At 39.0% G+C, this 18,776-nt stretch overlaps 1 protein-coding gene across 1 annotated transcript; it reads left to right on the plus strand.

Annotated features, from left to right (window-relative positions):
* The first annotated feature begins 3,589 nt into the window (after positions 1-3,589).
* LOC137294024 (TAF6-like RNA polymerase II p300/CBP-associated factor-associated factor 65 kDa subunit 6L) lies at positions 3,590-16,216 on the plus strand. The gene is made up of 12 exons (XM_067824943.1): positions 3,590-3,741; positions 4,291-4,500; positions 4,730-4,816; positions 5,234-5,384; positions 7,438-7,497; positions 7,758-7,855; positions 8,391-8,468; positions 8,898-8,999; positions 10,527-10,651; positions 12,519-12,651; positions 13,370-13,498; positions 14,899-16,216. The coding sequence occupies exons 2-12, from the start codon at positions 4,312-4,314 to the stop codon at positions 16,123-16,125; spliced, it is 2,379 nt and encodes a 792-aa protein (XP_067681044.1). The 5' UTR covers positions 3,590-3,741; positions 4,291-4,311; the 3' UTR covers positions 16,126-16,216.
* Positions 16,217-18,776: the final 2,560 nt, after the last annotated feature.

Consider the following 18,776-nt stretch of genomic DNA (forward strand, 5'->3'; position numbering starts at 1 on the left):
AAAACCCCTTTGGTTCACCTTTTTGTTTACAATGTCGATAAACATCATGTGTTGACCAATTTCCGGGTGTTATTGAGTATTTGACGTATGACGTCAAAATGGTTCAAAGTTGTGACGTCACAATGCTAATGCCGATGCTAATGCTAATGCTAATGTCGCAATTTTACTAGCCCTTGCTTGACTCGTGGAAAGCTGAGAGTGATCACACTGTACGAAATTTCGCGACAGTTTCTGTCAATTTATGTTGGCGAGTAATCAACAGAATACTAAACTCGCTTTCGTGAAACATCATTTTTATTAAACTCGTGAAAGATTAAGTATCAAATCATTCACTCGTCTAACAAAACGCTTTCGCTCGTTTGATACCAAATCATTAACTCGTTTAATAAAAATGGTATTACACGGAAGCGAGTTTAGTATCCTCTGTTTATTACTCGCCCGTGGAAGATACTGCAGTGTAATATTTTACGGCAATATTACACTAGTGTAATACCGATAGATGTATGACGTCACAATGGTGATGCCGCTGTCGAAGTGGTACTGGGCCGATATTTTCGAGGCTCTCTCAGCCCGAAGACAGTCGTAAGTGCCATACATTAACATTAGCATACGGTTATCTTCGCGCTAAGAGAGCTTCGAAAATACTGGCCAGGACCTTGTTTGAATAAGAAAACTGCGAGTCCTCGCACTGTAGCCGTAGTTTATATCAATTTGTGTTGGAAGTAATAAACAGAATCCTAAACTCGCTTCCGTGAAATAACATTTTCATTAAACTCGTGAAAGATTTAGTATCAAATCATTCAATCGTTTAACAAAAGTAGTATTACACGGATCGTAGTTTAGTATCCTCTACTTATTGCACGGGACGTAGTTTAGTATTCTCTATTTATATAAGTGCCAATGTCATACATAGAGGATGCTGAACGACCTTCAGTGTAATACCAATTTTATTAAACAATTTAATGATTTCATATCAAATACTAGTAAACGAGTTTGATACCAAGTCTTTCACGAGTTTAATAAAAATGCCATTTCAAGGAAGCGAATATTCTGATCATTACTCTCCAACATAGTTAGATAGAAACTGCCAGTCCAGCAAAGTCTAATATCACTGGAGACAGAGGTATTAGCATTGTGACGCCACAAATGTGTCATATGTCTAGCGGTTTTGCACATGTGTAATAGTATGTGTGTGTGTGTGTGTGTGTGTGTGTGTGTGTGTGTGTGTGTGTGTGTGTGTGTGTAGATTATTGTCATGAGTTCAAAAACGGTGAAAATTGGCGAATTCTTAGCAAGACGCACCTGTTCATGTGAAAGGTATATGCACATGCTCTATGGGCAATTAGATGCATAATACTCGTGCAATCCATCTGCATACATTTTGCAGTTGTTTTCCCCAAGTTAGTGGAGAAATTCATCTTTGATGTAACCGTCTATATATAGATAGCATTGTGCATGACGTCATGTCACCATAGAAAAGTGGTATTTTTCCCAAGAGCATCGTATGAAAAATATGAACGCCGATATTTTCGCCCGATGTCTGTAAAGCTCACACAAATAAAGCTATGTATCCTCTGGAACAAAGTTTTGGGTGATTAATATACTTCCGGGTCACTGTAGCTCGCTTGAATGTGCACTGTTAAAGCTGTCTTCACACACAGTGAGTCATATAAATAGTTATTAAACTATCCTAACATATATGTTACAGTTCAGTCCTCTTCATCAGTCACACCAAATGAGAGGTGTAAAGAGTCAAAATGTGCATTGTAAGAGAAAGGCATGATCGTTTTGAGACATTTTGCAACACTGAGTCCCACAAGAATACAATTTGTTTATGGTATACTCTACTGAATCTCAGGGATTACAGCTTATACTGAAGCAGAGTATCCAAATATGGCAACCATCAAAAGCGTGAATAAATAAACTGCGCTCCACATTCTGAAATTAACTGACGAAAAAATTCTGAGAAATTTCTTTCAATTTGTTTTTTTAGTTTGTGATGTATCAGCTTCTTTGATCCAGTCAGTCCAGAGGACAGGCTATGTACGGCGTGGAGAAATGTATTTTCTGAATGTTAACACATGCTCAAATTTAGTAAAATAAAGTAAAAGTGAAAAACTAGTACATCGTGAAAAACGAACCGCCGTACTATCTACAGACTTAGTAAAACGCAGTACACTTTGAAACAAGTGTCTCTATAACGAATAAAATCATTGTTTAGCGTGGTTAATTTGCAGATGTCGAATAACTTTTGAGCATCATATCAGTACAAAAGATACAATTTATACCTTACCCTGTCGATTCATCAGCGGTGGTCGTAAAAGGTTTTCCTGCATCCACATGTTCCAAGTAATCTTTCCTGGTGGCATTTTGATGGCCAAACGGACCAGAACACACATACGGAAAATATTTTGAACAATTGTCTTTCTTTGAACCGTACAATGCCTATACACACTTCAAAGAGTGAGCAGGTGAATGAGCTTAGTTTTACACCTCACTCAGAAATATTACAGCTATATGGCAGCGGCGCAACTTTGTGGGATGGATTCGACGACGATCGAGCTGGGGAGAATTCCGAAAAGAGTCACTTCTCCGATTTAACCAGTCTGTTCCGAGACGGTGCCGAGCAGTAATCGATACTGATTGTGGCCACGCAAAGTACTGACTTTGACGCCATCTGGTGGACTCAAATAAACGGAAACACAATAACAATGGCTGCTGTTGAGTTGGTGAACTCTTTGCCTATGTAGACATACGAATGTTTCATCTCTTTCACCACTGTAAATATATGAAATTTCACTAAATGAATAAATTCCTCTAAAAATGATAAAAACGGATCATTTATTTCTTTTCTCTTTTTTGTTTTGTTTTTGAACAGTGCACTTTAAAGGTATTGAAGAGAGCGAGCGAGAGAGAGAGAGAGAGAGAGAGAGAGAGAGTAAGTAAGTGCTTAAGAATGCGCGCGAGCGCGCGAGCCTGTGGGTGAGTGAGAAGGTGTGCTGTGGGTGGAATCGTCTGAGACTGAACAAAAGAGAACAATCGAGAAGATTCAGGAGCAGCAACGGCACATAGGAAGATGCGTTTATATAAATGTCTTTCATCATGTTATATTTCAATTTGGCCTTTTTGTACTTTCAAATATTACTGAAATCATCACAAATTACGAAACGTTCCCCTATTATATGTTCATATAAAATACATAATTTTCAAGTTCAGGTAGTACCCCAGTATAAGTACCCAAGATTATATTTCTTTATCCTGTGGCACCGACGCGATTCCATAAATAGGCTTTCATCCGTTATGTGTCCAGTTTTGGCGTCGATGCAGTGGACCTACTGAGGCAACAAATGGTTGCAATGACATTCGTGTTATCATTAAGGTTTTAGACGAAAACATGTTTGAGTCTGTTTGATCGAAAACTTTTAAACATGATATGAAAGTGAGACTCCACAAATAAACTAAATCGATGGATTTCGAAAAGGTTAAGCTGTGCTTAGTCACTTGATCTCATTCTCTTCCAACAGAGGTTTACTCAGATCATATATTCGTGAGATGAGAATTCCCAAGACTACCTTGTCCGGATTTTATCATAACCGGAAGTCGACACTTTGCAACAATGGCGGCAGTTTGGCGTGCCCAGGAACTGTCAATTAAAAATTGAAGATTAATTTCACATCCAGGAGATAAATAGGGTTATGTGGTTGCAGAAAGATGTAGAATATTGCAAGGAAATATAGCAAGGTAAAATACCATTCTCAAAGTTCGTAATCTTCCGACTAACACTGACATGATAGTTGAACTCTGTGATTTCTACGTCCGTCTTTGACTGAACGTCTCCTGAGAATGTAGGCATTTACTCTTTGTATTAATGCCAACTCTAGTGGATATGTCCTTTCAAGAACGTCGTCATATATTCTAGTCCATTATCATTAAGCCGGGCGCAGAAATTATGGACAGTGTTCAGAGGCAATAATTAGGAAAGCCATGCATATGCCTGTTCATGTGCCATGTTATTTTATCTAGCTGAACTAGTGCCATGTATCAGTAAAACGACAGCTCGTCTTAATTCACCCATATCGACAGCCCTTTGTACATACAATGCCACAGCTATCTTTCTTAAAGAACTTTACACATTCACGTTCACATACATACTCAAAACATTCAACTCCACCAGTCAAAATTTAACATTTAGTCACTGAGCTGATTTTGGTGAGCTTGTTAGTTTGACTGAAGTCTTGACTGAAGTACTATTTCCATGAAATGTTGATACTTAATGTTTGAAATATTCAGAAGCCAACCTCAGTCTACACCATGAATGCAGAGTCCATGGTGACTTCTCCCTCTGAGGAGAAGAAGCCATTTGATGAAAAGAAGTATGCCATCATCACGAAGGAAACAGTGAAGATGATGGCAGAAGCCGCAGGTCATGCTGACCTCCCTGATGCTGCTGCTGCGCTGCTTGGTGAGGATGTCAGCTACCGACTGAGAGAAGTTACCATGGTAAGCACCTGTTAATTTCACTTAATGTTATCTTGTCAAACAGTCCTTGTTATTGTCCTTATACTCTCATTATTGTGTAAGTTAAGTCAAAGCTTCCTCTGTACATGCAAATATGCAGAATAATTTCATGACCATTCATGTAAAATATTGCAGAAAATAGAATATAGTGAAAACCGATTCTAGAATTCAGAATTCTGTTGATTTCAGTCAAGTTTGTATTGTGTTGCAGAATTGTACCCAATTTATGCGGCATGCTAAGAGGAAACGAATGACAACAGAAGACTTCAACAAAGCTCTTCGGCAAAGTGATGTTCAAGTATGTAGAGAAAATACTTCTTTCACCATGCACACTAAGTGCTTAGTTCAAAAGTGAAAATATTCATGTTGCAATGCTTTTATACGATCCAGACATTTTTGTTGTTGCTCTGAAGTTTTGATCGTTCATTGTGCTAGATCCCCATTTTTGCACCTGCCCGTGGTTTTCATCAAGATGTAGAGAGATGAAAGTTCAGGTTAGAATTGACCTTCAGCATCACATGCTTGTCAGTGCAACTAACAGTAATGGGTGGACTTACATTGGTGATTAAACCAACTCACTCATCATTAGGTCTATGTGCATGATGAACATAACTTTGAGATCAAATGTGACCATTTGTTCACCTGTGTGACAGATCTTAGTTAGTATTTGTATGATACATGCTACAAATTGGCTACCTTGACTCTGTGTTTTCAGCCTTTGTTAGGTCATGGATCGATGGAACCTGCCAGTTTCCGGCAAACCCGAGATGGTGACCTTCACTTTGTGGAAGACATGGATGTCAATTTGGCCAATATTGCCTTTAACACTCACATTCCAAAACACATTGGAGAAACAACCATTAAAGGTATGTGAGAATGACAATAACCATCATCTTTATGAAGATTAAAAGCAAACTGTGATTCATGACTTGAGAGTGTACGGTCTTTGATATGGTACGGTATCACAGTGGTCCAGGTATAAATTATGAACACAGTATTTGAATATCCAATATCTGTTGTCGTAAATTGCTCTAAAGCGTGATGAAACAAATATCAGATGTGATAATGAACAAAAAGAGAACTTATGCCAGTTGGTGCACCAAACCATTTAAAACTCATTGAAGATGAGTCAGCTGTGGTAGGGGAGAGTGATATTCCCTTCCAACCTTGTGTGAAGTATCTAAAAGTGCACCTAGATCAATCACTAACTCTCCACAACCACATCACCAGTGTATCAGGTGCTTGCTTCTTTGAGATGTGCCGACTTGCTTTCATTAGACCATATCTCACTGAAGATGCAGCAACCAGACTTGTAAGTTGCTTTATCACTTTGAGGTTGGACTATTGCAATTCAGTTTTCTTTGGTCTCCCTCTTGACGAGATCGCTCGACTCAAACGAATACAGCACAGTGCAGCTCGTCTCGTGATGAAGAGAAGGAAGCATGATCATGTAACTCCCATGCTGCAGCATCTGCATTGGCTGCCTATCACATTTCAATGCAAATACAAGATTGCAACACTTGTGTTTTGCCATTTTGATGGTTCACTGCCGCCATATCTGTCCAGAGAACTTTCTACATACAAGGCTCCACGAACTCTCCGTTCTTCCAGTGAGAAACTGTTAAAAGTCCCAAAATACAACTTAAAGTCAGCAGGACAGCGCTCTTTCAAATACAGTGCGCCCTTCAGTCTGGAATGCTCTTCCAAATGAACTGCGCAATTCCCCTTCTCTAAGTTCATTCAAGACTGGTTTAAAAACATTCTTATTTAAACAGGCTTTCCCTTAATGTGTACTTTTCCATTCAATTTTTGTGAGAGAAATACACAAAGAGTCCTTTCGGAGATTAGCGCTCTATAAATGCTATCCATTATTATTATTATTATTATTATAATACTGAACATGAGCTAAATGTGTCCTAAGTGAATAATCCACAAAGTGAAATGAACAAAATCAAAATTATTGTCAGCATGAATTTACCTGAGCAATTTATTATAAAAATAATCAGGGGATTGAAAGTTTCTAACTGTAACTTGTGGGAGACTCAGGTTAAGAAATGGGAAGGGAAATGTCCGCAATACAGTACTGAATACAGTGCTCGACCTCTAGTGGTTAAACTTGTGCATGTACAGTAACTGTTAGTTGATGAAATGGTTCTTTAATGTGTTTGGACAAGACTGTGAAGCCTGTCTATGGCAAATTTGAAATGACTCTGTATTGAATTACTTTCAGTTGGTACAAGATCATGACATTCCTATTGGATGTAATAATTTTCTTTGTGCATTCCATTTTTATATAATATGTTAAGGATTCTGTGTCCAGTAAACAACTCAATAATTTTGACTCTGGTCCGTAGGATCCAACTATAATTTAAGAATTTGCCTGTTAGCAATATTGATCATCAATCTAGTGATGTTAGGCAACATTGGTCATGAGATTTGTTGAAGGGTGAGGGTCTTGGGCACTTGGAGCACAGGTTGCTCATGTGTAGCCTGAGACAAATACCCATGTTCATAATTAGCCTCTGTTGACCTACCATGTTCAGCCAGCAGTAGATCATGGATGACTTTTTCCCACCAATTGGTGCCAAATTTATATCTAAATTGGTTTATAAATTGTGTCATTGGCAAACTCATCTCCTCTATCAAATGCTCTCGGCCCACCTCCCACCCAATCCTTTAACACTACGTTTTCCGGCTGAAAACACCTTTTCCTGTTGCCATACCTTGTAAATGGATAACCATCAGAAACGTGGAGTTGGTAATGTGAGGTTTAGCTCACCAGGGAGGTGAGGATGAGATTGAGAATGCACACTTACTCAGTGACTGGCATAATATTTTTATATTGGACATCCTGTTCTAGGTCTCATTCTTTAATATGAAACATGGTATAAGTTTGTTACAACACATTTGTCTGTTCAGCTCACTGGCTTGTCGTGGAGGGAGTCCAGAAAACCGCCTCTTCAAGTCAACCTGCTGCAGGTAAGAAGTCACTTAACATTAATACAATCAGCCATTTCCACAGCTTTGCTTCTCACATCTTCAGATGTCTCAATTTTGTCTCTCATTTCATCCTATGAGTGTTCTGATAACCATTAGAAATATGAAAAAGAGGATTGAACAGCTGAGCATAATAACCGTATCAGTATGTCTTATTTAAATGTTGTCAGATGTTCTATACTTCCTGCTTATTCTAAACAGGACATTTAATGGATATGGATGTTTTGACATTTACATTGTAGGAAAGCTGAATGTAAAGAAGGAGGTCTCCGATGATTTGTTGAAGTACTATGAGAACATGACCAAGGCTATCCTAGGCTGTGATGTCGACACAATGAAGGTAGGAGTGTGTATAAATACTGATAGAACATGACCAAGCCTATCTTAGGCTTTGATGTGGACCCATTGAAGGTAGGAGTGTGTATAACCACTGATAGAACATGAAGATAGATAGAACATGGCCGAGGCCATGATTTTGATACATTGTCTTTAGGAGGCTGTATGAATACTATGAAAACAGGTCCAACACAGTCTTTTCCTGTAATGTTAGTACTACAAAGGTACAAGGACGTATAATTACCATGGGAAAAATACCACTTCTCTCTTTTGTTGGGATGTCAATACAATGAAATTATATGGGTGTATTATTTGTACTATGGGAACATGAACAATTCTGTCGGACTTTGCTTGTGATGTTGATACAATGAAAGTAGGAGGTGTATAAGTATTATGGGATCTTGACCATGTGTACCCTGGATCATACTGTTAATATGTTGCCAGTATCATTGTTTGTAGGCTGCAATAGATCAGATTTGGTGAAGAATTATGTTGTCAGTAGTTGTCAGCTTGTTTCAAGTTCTGTCTCTCTCTTGCAGACTGCCCTCAGTGATCTTCAGTCAAATCCCAACATAGTGCCTTTATTGCCGTACTTTGTCAACTTTGTATCCAATGGGGTAAGTCAGCTGTGCCTTTTTCTAGATCACCTCCTACAGCATGCTTCTTCACTACTGTGATGTTTTGGGGTTTTTTCTTTCTCACTGTTTGTTGACTCTTTTTGACACACAGAGAGAGCAAGTTTTAATTGCAGCGATGAACATTAGCACTGTTTGAAATGAGGTTGTGGGGTTCTGGGTTCGTTTAGTCATTCACTTCTACACTCACACCCACATGGGCACATTGTTGAAGCCTATTGTTGGTGTCCCCCCGCCATTGCTGGAATATTGCTACAAATGGAGTAAAACCTCACTCACTCACATGAATCATGTGGTGTCAGAGAGCACTGGATGTTGCTCATAACATCAACCCCTTTGTTTCTGTAATACAACTGGAATATTGCTCTGTGGTTTATACATCAGTGTTCATACGGTATTCCTTGACTGCAGGTGAAGACTGTGAGTCATGACTTGTGTCAGCTGACCAAGCTACTGCATACCGTGAAGGCTCTTGTCCACAACCCTAATGTCTACCTGGAACCACAGCCATATGTAAGTATGCCCCTAGACACTTGCTTCTGTCCTACATGCTGTTTCTTCCACTGATAACTCAGGAACCCTGAATGTTTCTTAGTGAGATGTTCTGAACATCATTTGTCCATCAAGCCTACAATAAACTGGTGAATTGTTAAATGTTTAGTCCTTTTACATTCCCAAGGCAGTGTTTTAGATTTCAAGATGTGGGGTCCTATTCTGGAGCATAATTGATAAAAAGTAGGACATTTCTTTTTGTAAACGTTTTCCAGACATGAACTTAACTTGTGACATATGTGATCTGGATTGTTTACAATATTTATTTATTGCATTTTCAAGGCAACAATTTTCATGGATGTAACTAACAAGCTGTTCATCATTTTCATACTTTGTATTTGGACTATTTAGTATATGCACTTTAAGAGAATGGGGATCATGCTGAGAAATTTGTCATTTGAAACAAATTATTGGTTTCCATGCAGAGACTTATGGGACAGGACCAGGTACCAAGTGCCCCATGGTGTTATAGGAGTCCATCTAACATGTGGTTATGACATAGTTACGGTGTATCATGTTGGTAATGATAACTGAACAAGAAACTAACGCTCACTGTCGTCCTTATTCAACTGGTTTATGACTGTCAATTAAATCACAGGAAAACTGTAGCGCAAATGGGGTTGCGCAGCATAAAGAATATGACCAGTCTTCAGTGACCAGCAAGCAAAGATTGGCAACATACTTCCCATGCATGGGTTCGGAAAATATTTTTCATGTCAAAATAAAGTATCGCCATCATCAAAGGTACACTTAGTTGTGCTCTCATATTTAAAACCCCATATTTAATAATTAATCTCGTGAAATATATTTTATTCAATATTTTAAGTGCAACTTGTATGTCAGGTCATTCTTCGCCTCCGTACCAGCTTCTGGTTCAACAGAGTGAAGGAACGGGGGTTATCTATACTTCTTGAATTACGTGTCCGCCACATGGAATTCTTACAGAGTTACCTCCCCTGCTTCTTAGCCATTCTGCTCTGTATGTGGAATAAATGTTATGAAACTCTAACAATAATAACGCGGACAGATAAGAAAAATATTTTTATACTATTTGTTTTCATAATTTCATGTATTAGGCAAATCTGTATCTCAAATGCATCATTAAGTCAAACTTACTACTTGGTCCCCAGCGATTCAACTCAGTGTGACTCAATGATTCAATGTGACCAGTTATCAGCAAAATATTTTTTAAAACTTTCCTGCTAAGGGCACTAAATTTGGAACCTTTGTAAATCCCAGAAAAGAGTAATGTGGAATGTGTGTTAATCTGTGCAATGTCTTGGTGGCACTTTTTATCCCTTTGATGTGGTAAACTGTGCTCAGCCTTTCTGAGGAGTAAATAGTGGTGAGAGTTACTGACTTCCGAGACATTTTACTTTAGGAGAAATTCCTACCAGAGGTGTTTTGTTTCCCCATGCTTTGTTGTATAGTGGTTGAAATATTAGGGGATCTAGTCACATTTTAAGAGAGTGGATCCTTGTTTTTCAGTTGAATCTGCTGGTGCAGGCTGTGCTGTATTGTGTCCTAGAGCCACTGGCTGCCTCCATTTACCCTCGCAATGACCACTGGCTACTCAGAGACTATGCTGCCAGGCTGCTGGCTCAGATTGTGACGTGAGTAGTCCATTTTTCACTTACTCCCTCATCCTGGAATAGACACATAAGATATCTTTGAACATGTAGAGGTATACTGTGCACCATGTGATATATGTACCACTAGTTTAAACATGTTGGCTTATAGATAGGTCACTTTCAGGAACATCATTGTATAATTTTAATCCTCATGGATGCATAACAGTTAATGATGCATAATTACAAAGATTCTTTCTTTATATGCCGCCTGTGACCAACTTATGTCTCACTAACAATGAATCATATGATAGCATTTATTAAAAGCTGTGCCCAAAGCATGACTGACAGACTACAGAAGGTTTGAATGGGTTTTTAGTGATACTGTATGATGGTTTCAGTGTGCTCATTTTCATGTATAGTTTGTCATTGCAATTTGCTGTGAAGAGTTGCCTCCCTTGGCTGTACCCAACAGTCCACATTCATTATTAAGTAGTAGCTTCCATGTCAGTCAGTGGACACTGGATACAAGATCTTTGTGTGTATCTTTAGGTATGATTAATGCTATCTCATCATTTGGAACTACTTAATACAAATTCGTGCATATACTTATTCAAGATAAATATGAAACAGTCAAATGCTTCACAATCTTCTCATGCTAGTACCTGTTTCATTTTATGAACTCATAGCTATTTCTGAAAGCTGCAAGTCCTCAATGAATATACCTATCTTGGTCAAAAGCCATACAGACTCTTGCTCATAAAGCTCATAAAGCCCACCTTCCTATCAAACAGCTTCATCATAAATTAAAAAACCTTTCTCCCACTGTCCTATTTCAGATGTTTGATACACAAATTAAGCCTATCATATTGTATTGCTGACAAATATGGGGTTTTCAAGAGTGGTTAATTCTCGAAAGATTTCATGTGAAATACTGTAAATATGTTCTTGGTGTTGGTAATAACACAACTAATGCAGCTGTTTTAGCTGAATGCGGCCGTCATTATATTTGCTGTGACTCTACAGTAAGATGTGTTAAATACTGGTGTAAACTACTGATTATGGAAGGGACTAGATATCCCAAACATACCTATATTATGTTAAAAAGAATGGACGATAATAACCGCACGTCATGGGTCACTGAAGTGAAGATATTGATGAATATTTATGGTTTTAGCTGTGCATGGAATTTTCAGAATATTGTTAGCACTGACTAATTTGTTAAACAGTTTTCTCAACGAGTCAAAGATTGTAACATCCAGTGTATATTTTCTATGTTAAATGAACATTCTAATTTATAGGTCTATTCATGTGTAAAGAGTGTGTTTAACATGGAATCATAAATGTCAACTTTATATAATAGAGATTTAAGAAGTTTTTTATCACTTTTAAGATTAGGTGAATTAAACATTACAAAGAATACTGGCAGAAGGAATAATATCCCAAGAGAATTAAGATTTTGTCCATTTTGTAAAAATATTTTAGAAGACAAGGTTCATTTCATGCTTATTTGCCCACAATACAATGATTTACAAACAAGATATATGTTAAATATTGTCTGTAAAGATTCCAACTCTCTAACCCGCCTTCTGCAATGTGAAAACAGCAACTATTTATACATGTATGCAAAATATATTAAGGAAGCTTTGATGCGACGCAACACACTATTATTGTAAATGTATACAAAAATTGTTTTTGTTACTAATATTGTGCACATCAATCGTCTTATATTGTATCGTACATTGTACATGGGCCTGTGGCCTTCCTACTGAATAAAGTTATATATATACCATAGTGTTATGTATGAGAGATTAACAAAAACCCTGTCTTCCATTGATGTGGACATTGTCGCAGGTTATTGGGGAATGGTCTTGTCTCTCTCTCTGTTCATCCGTCTGTGTTCAACTTTCAGTCGCTGGTCGAGTCCCCTAAACCATCTACGTTACAACACAGAGAAGAACCTTAAGGAGACCATTCATGATCACACAAAGCCCCACTGCTCACATTACGGTGCTATCATGGGGCTGTTGTCTCTAGGTTGTAAGGTGAGCACATCTTGACAATGAAAATAGCCTAGTCTACAGACTTTGCAACTGGTACTGATTAAAGTAGACAAGAAATTGTTTAATGTGGTTTTTTTCTGTCAGATTTATTCAGGATTTGTTAGTTAACAAATTAAAAGATGCAAGAACTGTTTCATAATTACAGCCCACCAGTGCTAAGTTGTGCTCTGGGCGCTGTTTCACGATTGTAGCGCCAAGGCGATTGTAAATCCAGTATTGGGTGATCATAATACTCCCATACTTTAACATACACTTAAGACAGTCATAGTGCTATGATGGCTTTGTGATTAGTTGATTAGGCCCAACTTACTGAAGCTAGATGTACTCCGAGAACATGTTGTGATGTTGGTAATGGTGTGACCTTGTTGGTTGAGATTCCATTGTTTCAGAAGCCCTCCCATCCAGATTCATTTGCAGTTTTATCTTGTGCAGACAAAAACATGGGAAAATGCTAAAATGGAAATATAATGCTACTATGGTTGGAATGTGATAGTGGCATAGCTTTTCACGGTGTTACCTTTTCTGATAAATGTTCCATCTTGCTAACATGAACATGGATTTCGTCTCTCAGCCATATTTGTAAAGAAAAATTTCATACAAATCTAATAAATATTTTATTGTGGCTTAAAAGTAGTTGACTGTAAATAGCTTTGTGTTTGATCTGTTGAATGTGACAGGTTCTTCTCTCTGTCATTCACAGCAAGTAGAGGAGATAATCCTGCCCCACTTGTCGTCCTTCATGCCGAGGTTGTGTGCCACCATGGAGGACCTGTCTGTGAGCAACGCAATCAGCAGGGCTGATGCCTTCAAGGTGCATGGAGCACTACTGGTACGTGTAGGGTGAAGTGATACGGAACATATCGTCTTGATACACTGGTCACAGAACGACACATGCATCGATATAATGATCAAAGTATGACACATACATCGATATGCTGATAAAAGTATGACACATACATCAACATGCAGATCACAGTATGGCACATACATCTATATGCTGGTCACAGAATGACACATCGACATGCTGATCTCAATATCTCATTGACTCAATATGTCAGAATAGTAGATACCCCAGTGAATTTGTATCACATGGCTGGCTTTCACAATCATATTTGTCACCAATTGTTTGGCGGTCAGGTGGCCTAGTGGTTAAAGTGTTTGCTCATCATGCTGAAGACACATGTGGGTACAATGTATGGCTGTGGTATTGCTGGAATATTGCTGAGAGCAGCATAAAACTGAAACTTACTCATAAAGTCATTTTGTCATGGAGACAGTTTACAAAATTGATATCAAGTCATCATGTCCATCGTTACATCTGTCATGTGCAGGTCAGACTATGCTCAAGTCAGTAGAGTGGAAGGTCTGAGGTTCAAACAGCACATTGTCTGGTCCAGACTTTGGTCATATACAGAATACTGCCAAGTAGCTAGGATATTACTCCACTGATGTTGAAAAACAACAAGAATCCCATACATACCAAAACAGATAAAACAGTGGCACTTGCCAGTATTGGGATGAAGCAAGGACTGATTGGCATGCTTTGTTTGTTGTTTAAGGCTAAGCTCAGCAATTTTAACATATGTCATATTTGGGCTTATATTATCTCAAACTATGAAAGTATGAGAATCTGCTCTTTATTGTGAAAGTGTCATCCCAAGTATGACATGTTACATATGATGGCAGTCTGTAAATGATAGAGCCTGGATCTGACAGTGCAGTGATGGCGATCATGATCACTGATCTCATCACTGGTGGGGGGTTCAATGATGAAGTGACTGAGTCTGATCACCTTAGTAGCCTCTTCAAACAGACATTGATTGCTGTGGATCCTGCTGTGGATCAGTTCTCAAACTGGGCCTCCTTTCACCAAGCGCTAAGGTGCTTGTAAGTCACTAAGGTAACCTTAGTGCAGTGTAAAAGAATGGAAGTTGGCTTAACCGTAGTAAAGGTTGCTTCTTAAAAGGAGCCCCTGATCTTCACAAGTGTCTGAGTCAGGTATTCATGCAGAACTATGGCAGGCTAATTCAGTGGGCTAGCATGATGAAGTCCTCAGTAATACGTGAAGCCACACTCCACATTTGTAAGTGCAGTTATCTTGATCTTGACCTTAAACCACATTTCATCTTTCCTGATTATTGTGCAGTTATTGTTATTACGTGGTTTAATGACTGAAGAAAATGCTTTAACCCCTGAAGCACTTATGTTGTTGTTTTTTGTTCTTTTCAGCTTGCTGCAGAGTTAGTGTTAAAGCGTAGAAACAACGACTTTGAAAAGCAATACTTCCAATCTGATGCAGATGACTCAGGTACACCAGACAACAGTGGGACAGAAAGTTTTGTGTGTAAAAAGACTCCTTGTGAGATATACAAAGAATTGTATGAATACTTTGGGGACTCACTGTCCAGGAGGATGCCAGAACCAAAGCAGAGACACATGTTCAAGATAGAGAAGAAGGAGGAGATTGTCAAGTTATTTGAGGGAGAGGGAGCAAAAAGTGGGGAGCAACTTCTTGAAGACTTCATGGAACAGGTGCGCATACAACAGAAGCTGGAGAAGGAAAGGAGAGAGCGAGAAGAGAAAGAAAGACGTGAACGAGAGAAGATTGAAAGAGAGAGAAGAGAGCGAGAACGGATTGAGAGAATGAAACGAGAAGAGGAAGAAAGAAGACAGCGAGTGATTCAGGAGAGGTTGCGTCTGGAGGAAGAGAAAAAGAGGAAGCTGTATGAAGAGGAACAGCAGCGTAGACAGGATGAAATTAGGCGGATATATGAAGAAAAACAGCGAAGAGAAATTGAAAAACAAACAAGGTTGTATGAGGAATCACAGCGAATTTTGTTTCCTGACACTCGACGCAGGACTCCTCGGCAGCCTCCTGTGACTTACCCAAATGAAGATGAAGAAGACGATGATGACTTCTTGATGGAAGAGGAGGAGGAAGAAGTGCATGGTGAAGCAGACAGTGAGCATAGTTTGAGTGGAGAGGAAGGTGGTTCAGGGAAACGAGGGAAGTGGGACGAGGAGTCTGAGGAATCAGAGGAAAAGTCAGAGGAGGAGTCTTTCGAGGAACCTCAGACTATGGCAGTCACGAGTATCAGTGATGCTAATAAAGGAATTAAGTTGAAAATTAAAAGGCAGCCAGGACTTAAATTGCAAATTAAACGTGATAAAGTGTCTATCAGGGAAGAACCAGGTTATATGGAAAAACCTGTTGAAAAACATAAGGACAAAGAGTCTAAGCATAAACGTAAACGAAAGACTCAGAAAAGTCCCAAAGATCATGACCCATTTGACTTTGCAAAATCTGATCCCAATTATTCTACTAAGGTGACGTATACTCCCTCACATATATACTCTTCCCCAGGTGGTGAGAGCAGTGGTTCTGACAACCAGTTCAGAAAGTCAAAACTGACACTCAAACTCAAGGTGCCGTCTAAAGAATCAACGTCAGAATAACTTGCTGACCTGTATTTGTGGAAAGTATTGTTATATATACATTGTTGTACATTTTGATAATGAACATGACGATAAATTTCTTATAAAACAATATGATGTTTTATTTCCATGTTATGATGTCTTAGTTAGCACATGCTGTTTATTTGCATCCATTCTCTAAATGTTTTAAACCATTTTGTGTTAAACCAGCTGAGCACTTTTGGATAGCACTATGGTTTAGACATGAATTTCAGTATTATGACTCATACTCATTATGACTCATTAACATAATGTTACAACAGCCAAAGCAGTAATATTTTGCTGAAAAGGACAAGAGATGAAGGCAAGATGACCTTTGTTTGATTTTGACAGTCAGTTTTGAGTTGGTTTGAACCCTTGGGTGAACAAAGGCTGATATCAGTAGTGTTCAAAGCAGGCAGGTTTGAGATAGGCAGGACCCAGCCTCTCTCAGTTCAAGGCAGTGGGTGTACAAGGCAGATTGGCACCCACTGGGGTAAAATCAGACATGAAAAGTTGGTCTGAGGCATAGTGTCTGTTATCGGTAGTGTGAAAAGGCAGACTAGTTGGGGTGGCCTGATATCAGTAGTATCCACGGCAGAATAGATGTGAGCAACCGATATCTGAAAGGGACAGGGTTGACCGATTGTGAGGGACTCAAAACTATTTGCAAGGCAGCTATCCTACAGTAACATTCTCAATGTACCCTGCTGGGAATGCCGAAATCATTTGGTACTTTGTGGTTGTACTTCTTTATCTCGACTAACACTGAATCACGTACCTGAACCATCTGCATTGCATAACGGGCAATGTGACCAGTAGGACGTAGTATACACACTTATAAGCACGTTGGTTTATTGTGTTTTCTGTATGTATGAATTGGATAGAAACACGTACATACACTAGACAACCAAGGATGGAAAACACTTCCACGGCAGCCTTTCACTATTTTCATAACGAAGTCGCAGCAGCCAAAATGACCAATTTGTCAATGTGCAAATGCATTTCTGTCGAAGCGTTAGCATCCTTTGGCGTAAGTGCAACGGAACCAACGGAACCACTTGTGCAATTTGGCTTCAGCTGTGCCACAACCACATTAGGCTCTGTAGATGTTGCTGTAGGAATTAATAAGTCAGGACGGCATGACTCGGTTCTCTATGTTGGGGACCCGTGGCAATCTGCGTTAGAATTGGTATTCGGTATCCACCTGTCGTAAAGGGCAGCGATTATTATGGATGGTGAGACTCGCTTACTAGGTTGACATATGTCATCGTGTTCTAATTGCAATGATCGGTGCTCATGTTGTTGGTCAATGGATTGTTTTGCCCAGGCTCCACATACAGACCCCGCCAGGTAGCTCAGCATTAAATAACAAACCAGCTAACCAACGAGTCTTATACCGATAATCCTTGGTTTGCCAATCCTGTTAGGTACACCCCAACAAAAGTTAGGTGACAGTTTATTGACGAATGGAAAAGTATCGTAGTCATGATGATATGATCCATCTGACCATTATCAAATAACTTGTCTGGACAAAGCACCGTCAGGTCGTTTCAGTGCTTAGTGGCAGAATTTGAATTTGAAATTAGAATTAATAATCCATTAACCTGATTCATCTCCCGACAACTTGACACTGATCTTCGAAGAAAAATAATCTCTTGAGTTTTATGCTCGTGGAGCATCACAATATGAAGAGAGATTTCAGTGAGGATTGTTTTTGAGTAAAGCTGAATGTTTGCCGACTGGTGCACGGCATTCACTTCAAACTAGTGCTGACATTTCGGTTCCTACGAAAGAACGCTGTGCTGGCGTATTTGATTTATGTGTACATCTCATGTGTGCGAGTTTATGCCTTTGCAAATATCACTGATATGTTTTGGAGCAGGCAACATGTTACGAATTTTGCACAATATGCAGAACCTTTCTTATTTGACTTTATTTACTAGTCTTTACTCTTGGAGTGAAGACGTCCTAATTCAGGTCGCCCTGCTATTGCAAAATTTCGTAATCCGAGTACTGTAATTGGTGACATTCAACTCATAATATGTTTCCAAGTAAGTAACTTGATTGTGATTATGATTGGATTCTTGCAACCTACTCTGGTAGGGGGCGGGGCTTGGTCGTTCATTATATCACTGAAATACTCTTGGTGCGGCGTTTGACTGTCAGTAAAATATCACGACACGTTATATAACCGTACAAGGTGGTCACTGTTAAGATGTCATGGTAGCCCGATGCCCTTTCAATAACTATTTCGGCCAAAACCAAATGGAAACGACAAAACTCTTTCTACATCCATGAGAAATTTGTGCTTTTCAAAACAGACTCGACTGTAGTTCAACTAAATGATGTACATATGCTAGGTTGACGAAGCACGTCACACGCCAAAATCTGGAGGTTTTTTTTCAAGCTGCTGTAAATATTTATGTAATAGAAAGAAGAACTTAAGAAGTAAGATGCGTAAAGCAGCTTTACTGTGCTGTAATAAGCAGGCAAAGACAATGTTCCAAATATGAGGCAAACGCGAAAAATATCGCATTGTCTATAACATAAGTGACCCATCGTAAGGTATCGTAAGCTTCTGTAAGTAATAAGAACTCCCTCCCCACATATTATACGTTAAAATCCTTCAAACATTCCTCATGGCATGTGTG

The sequence above is a fragment of the Haliotis asinina genome, chromosome 8, assembly GCF_037392515.1.
Source record: "Haliotis asinina isolate JCU_RB_2024 chromosome 8, JCU_Hal_asi_v2, whole genome shotgun sequence".
NCBI classification, from domain to species: Eukaryota; Metazoa; Mollusca; class Gastropoda; order Lepetellida; family Haliotidae; genus Haliotis; species Haliotis asinina.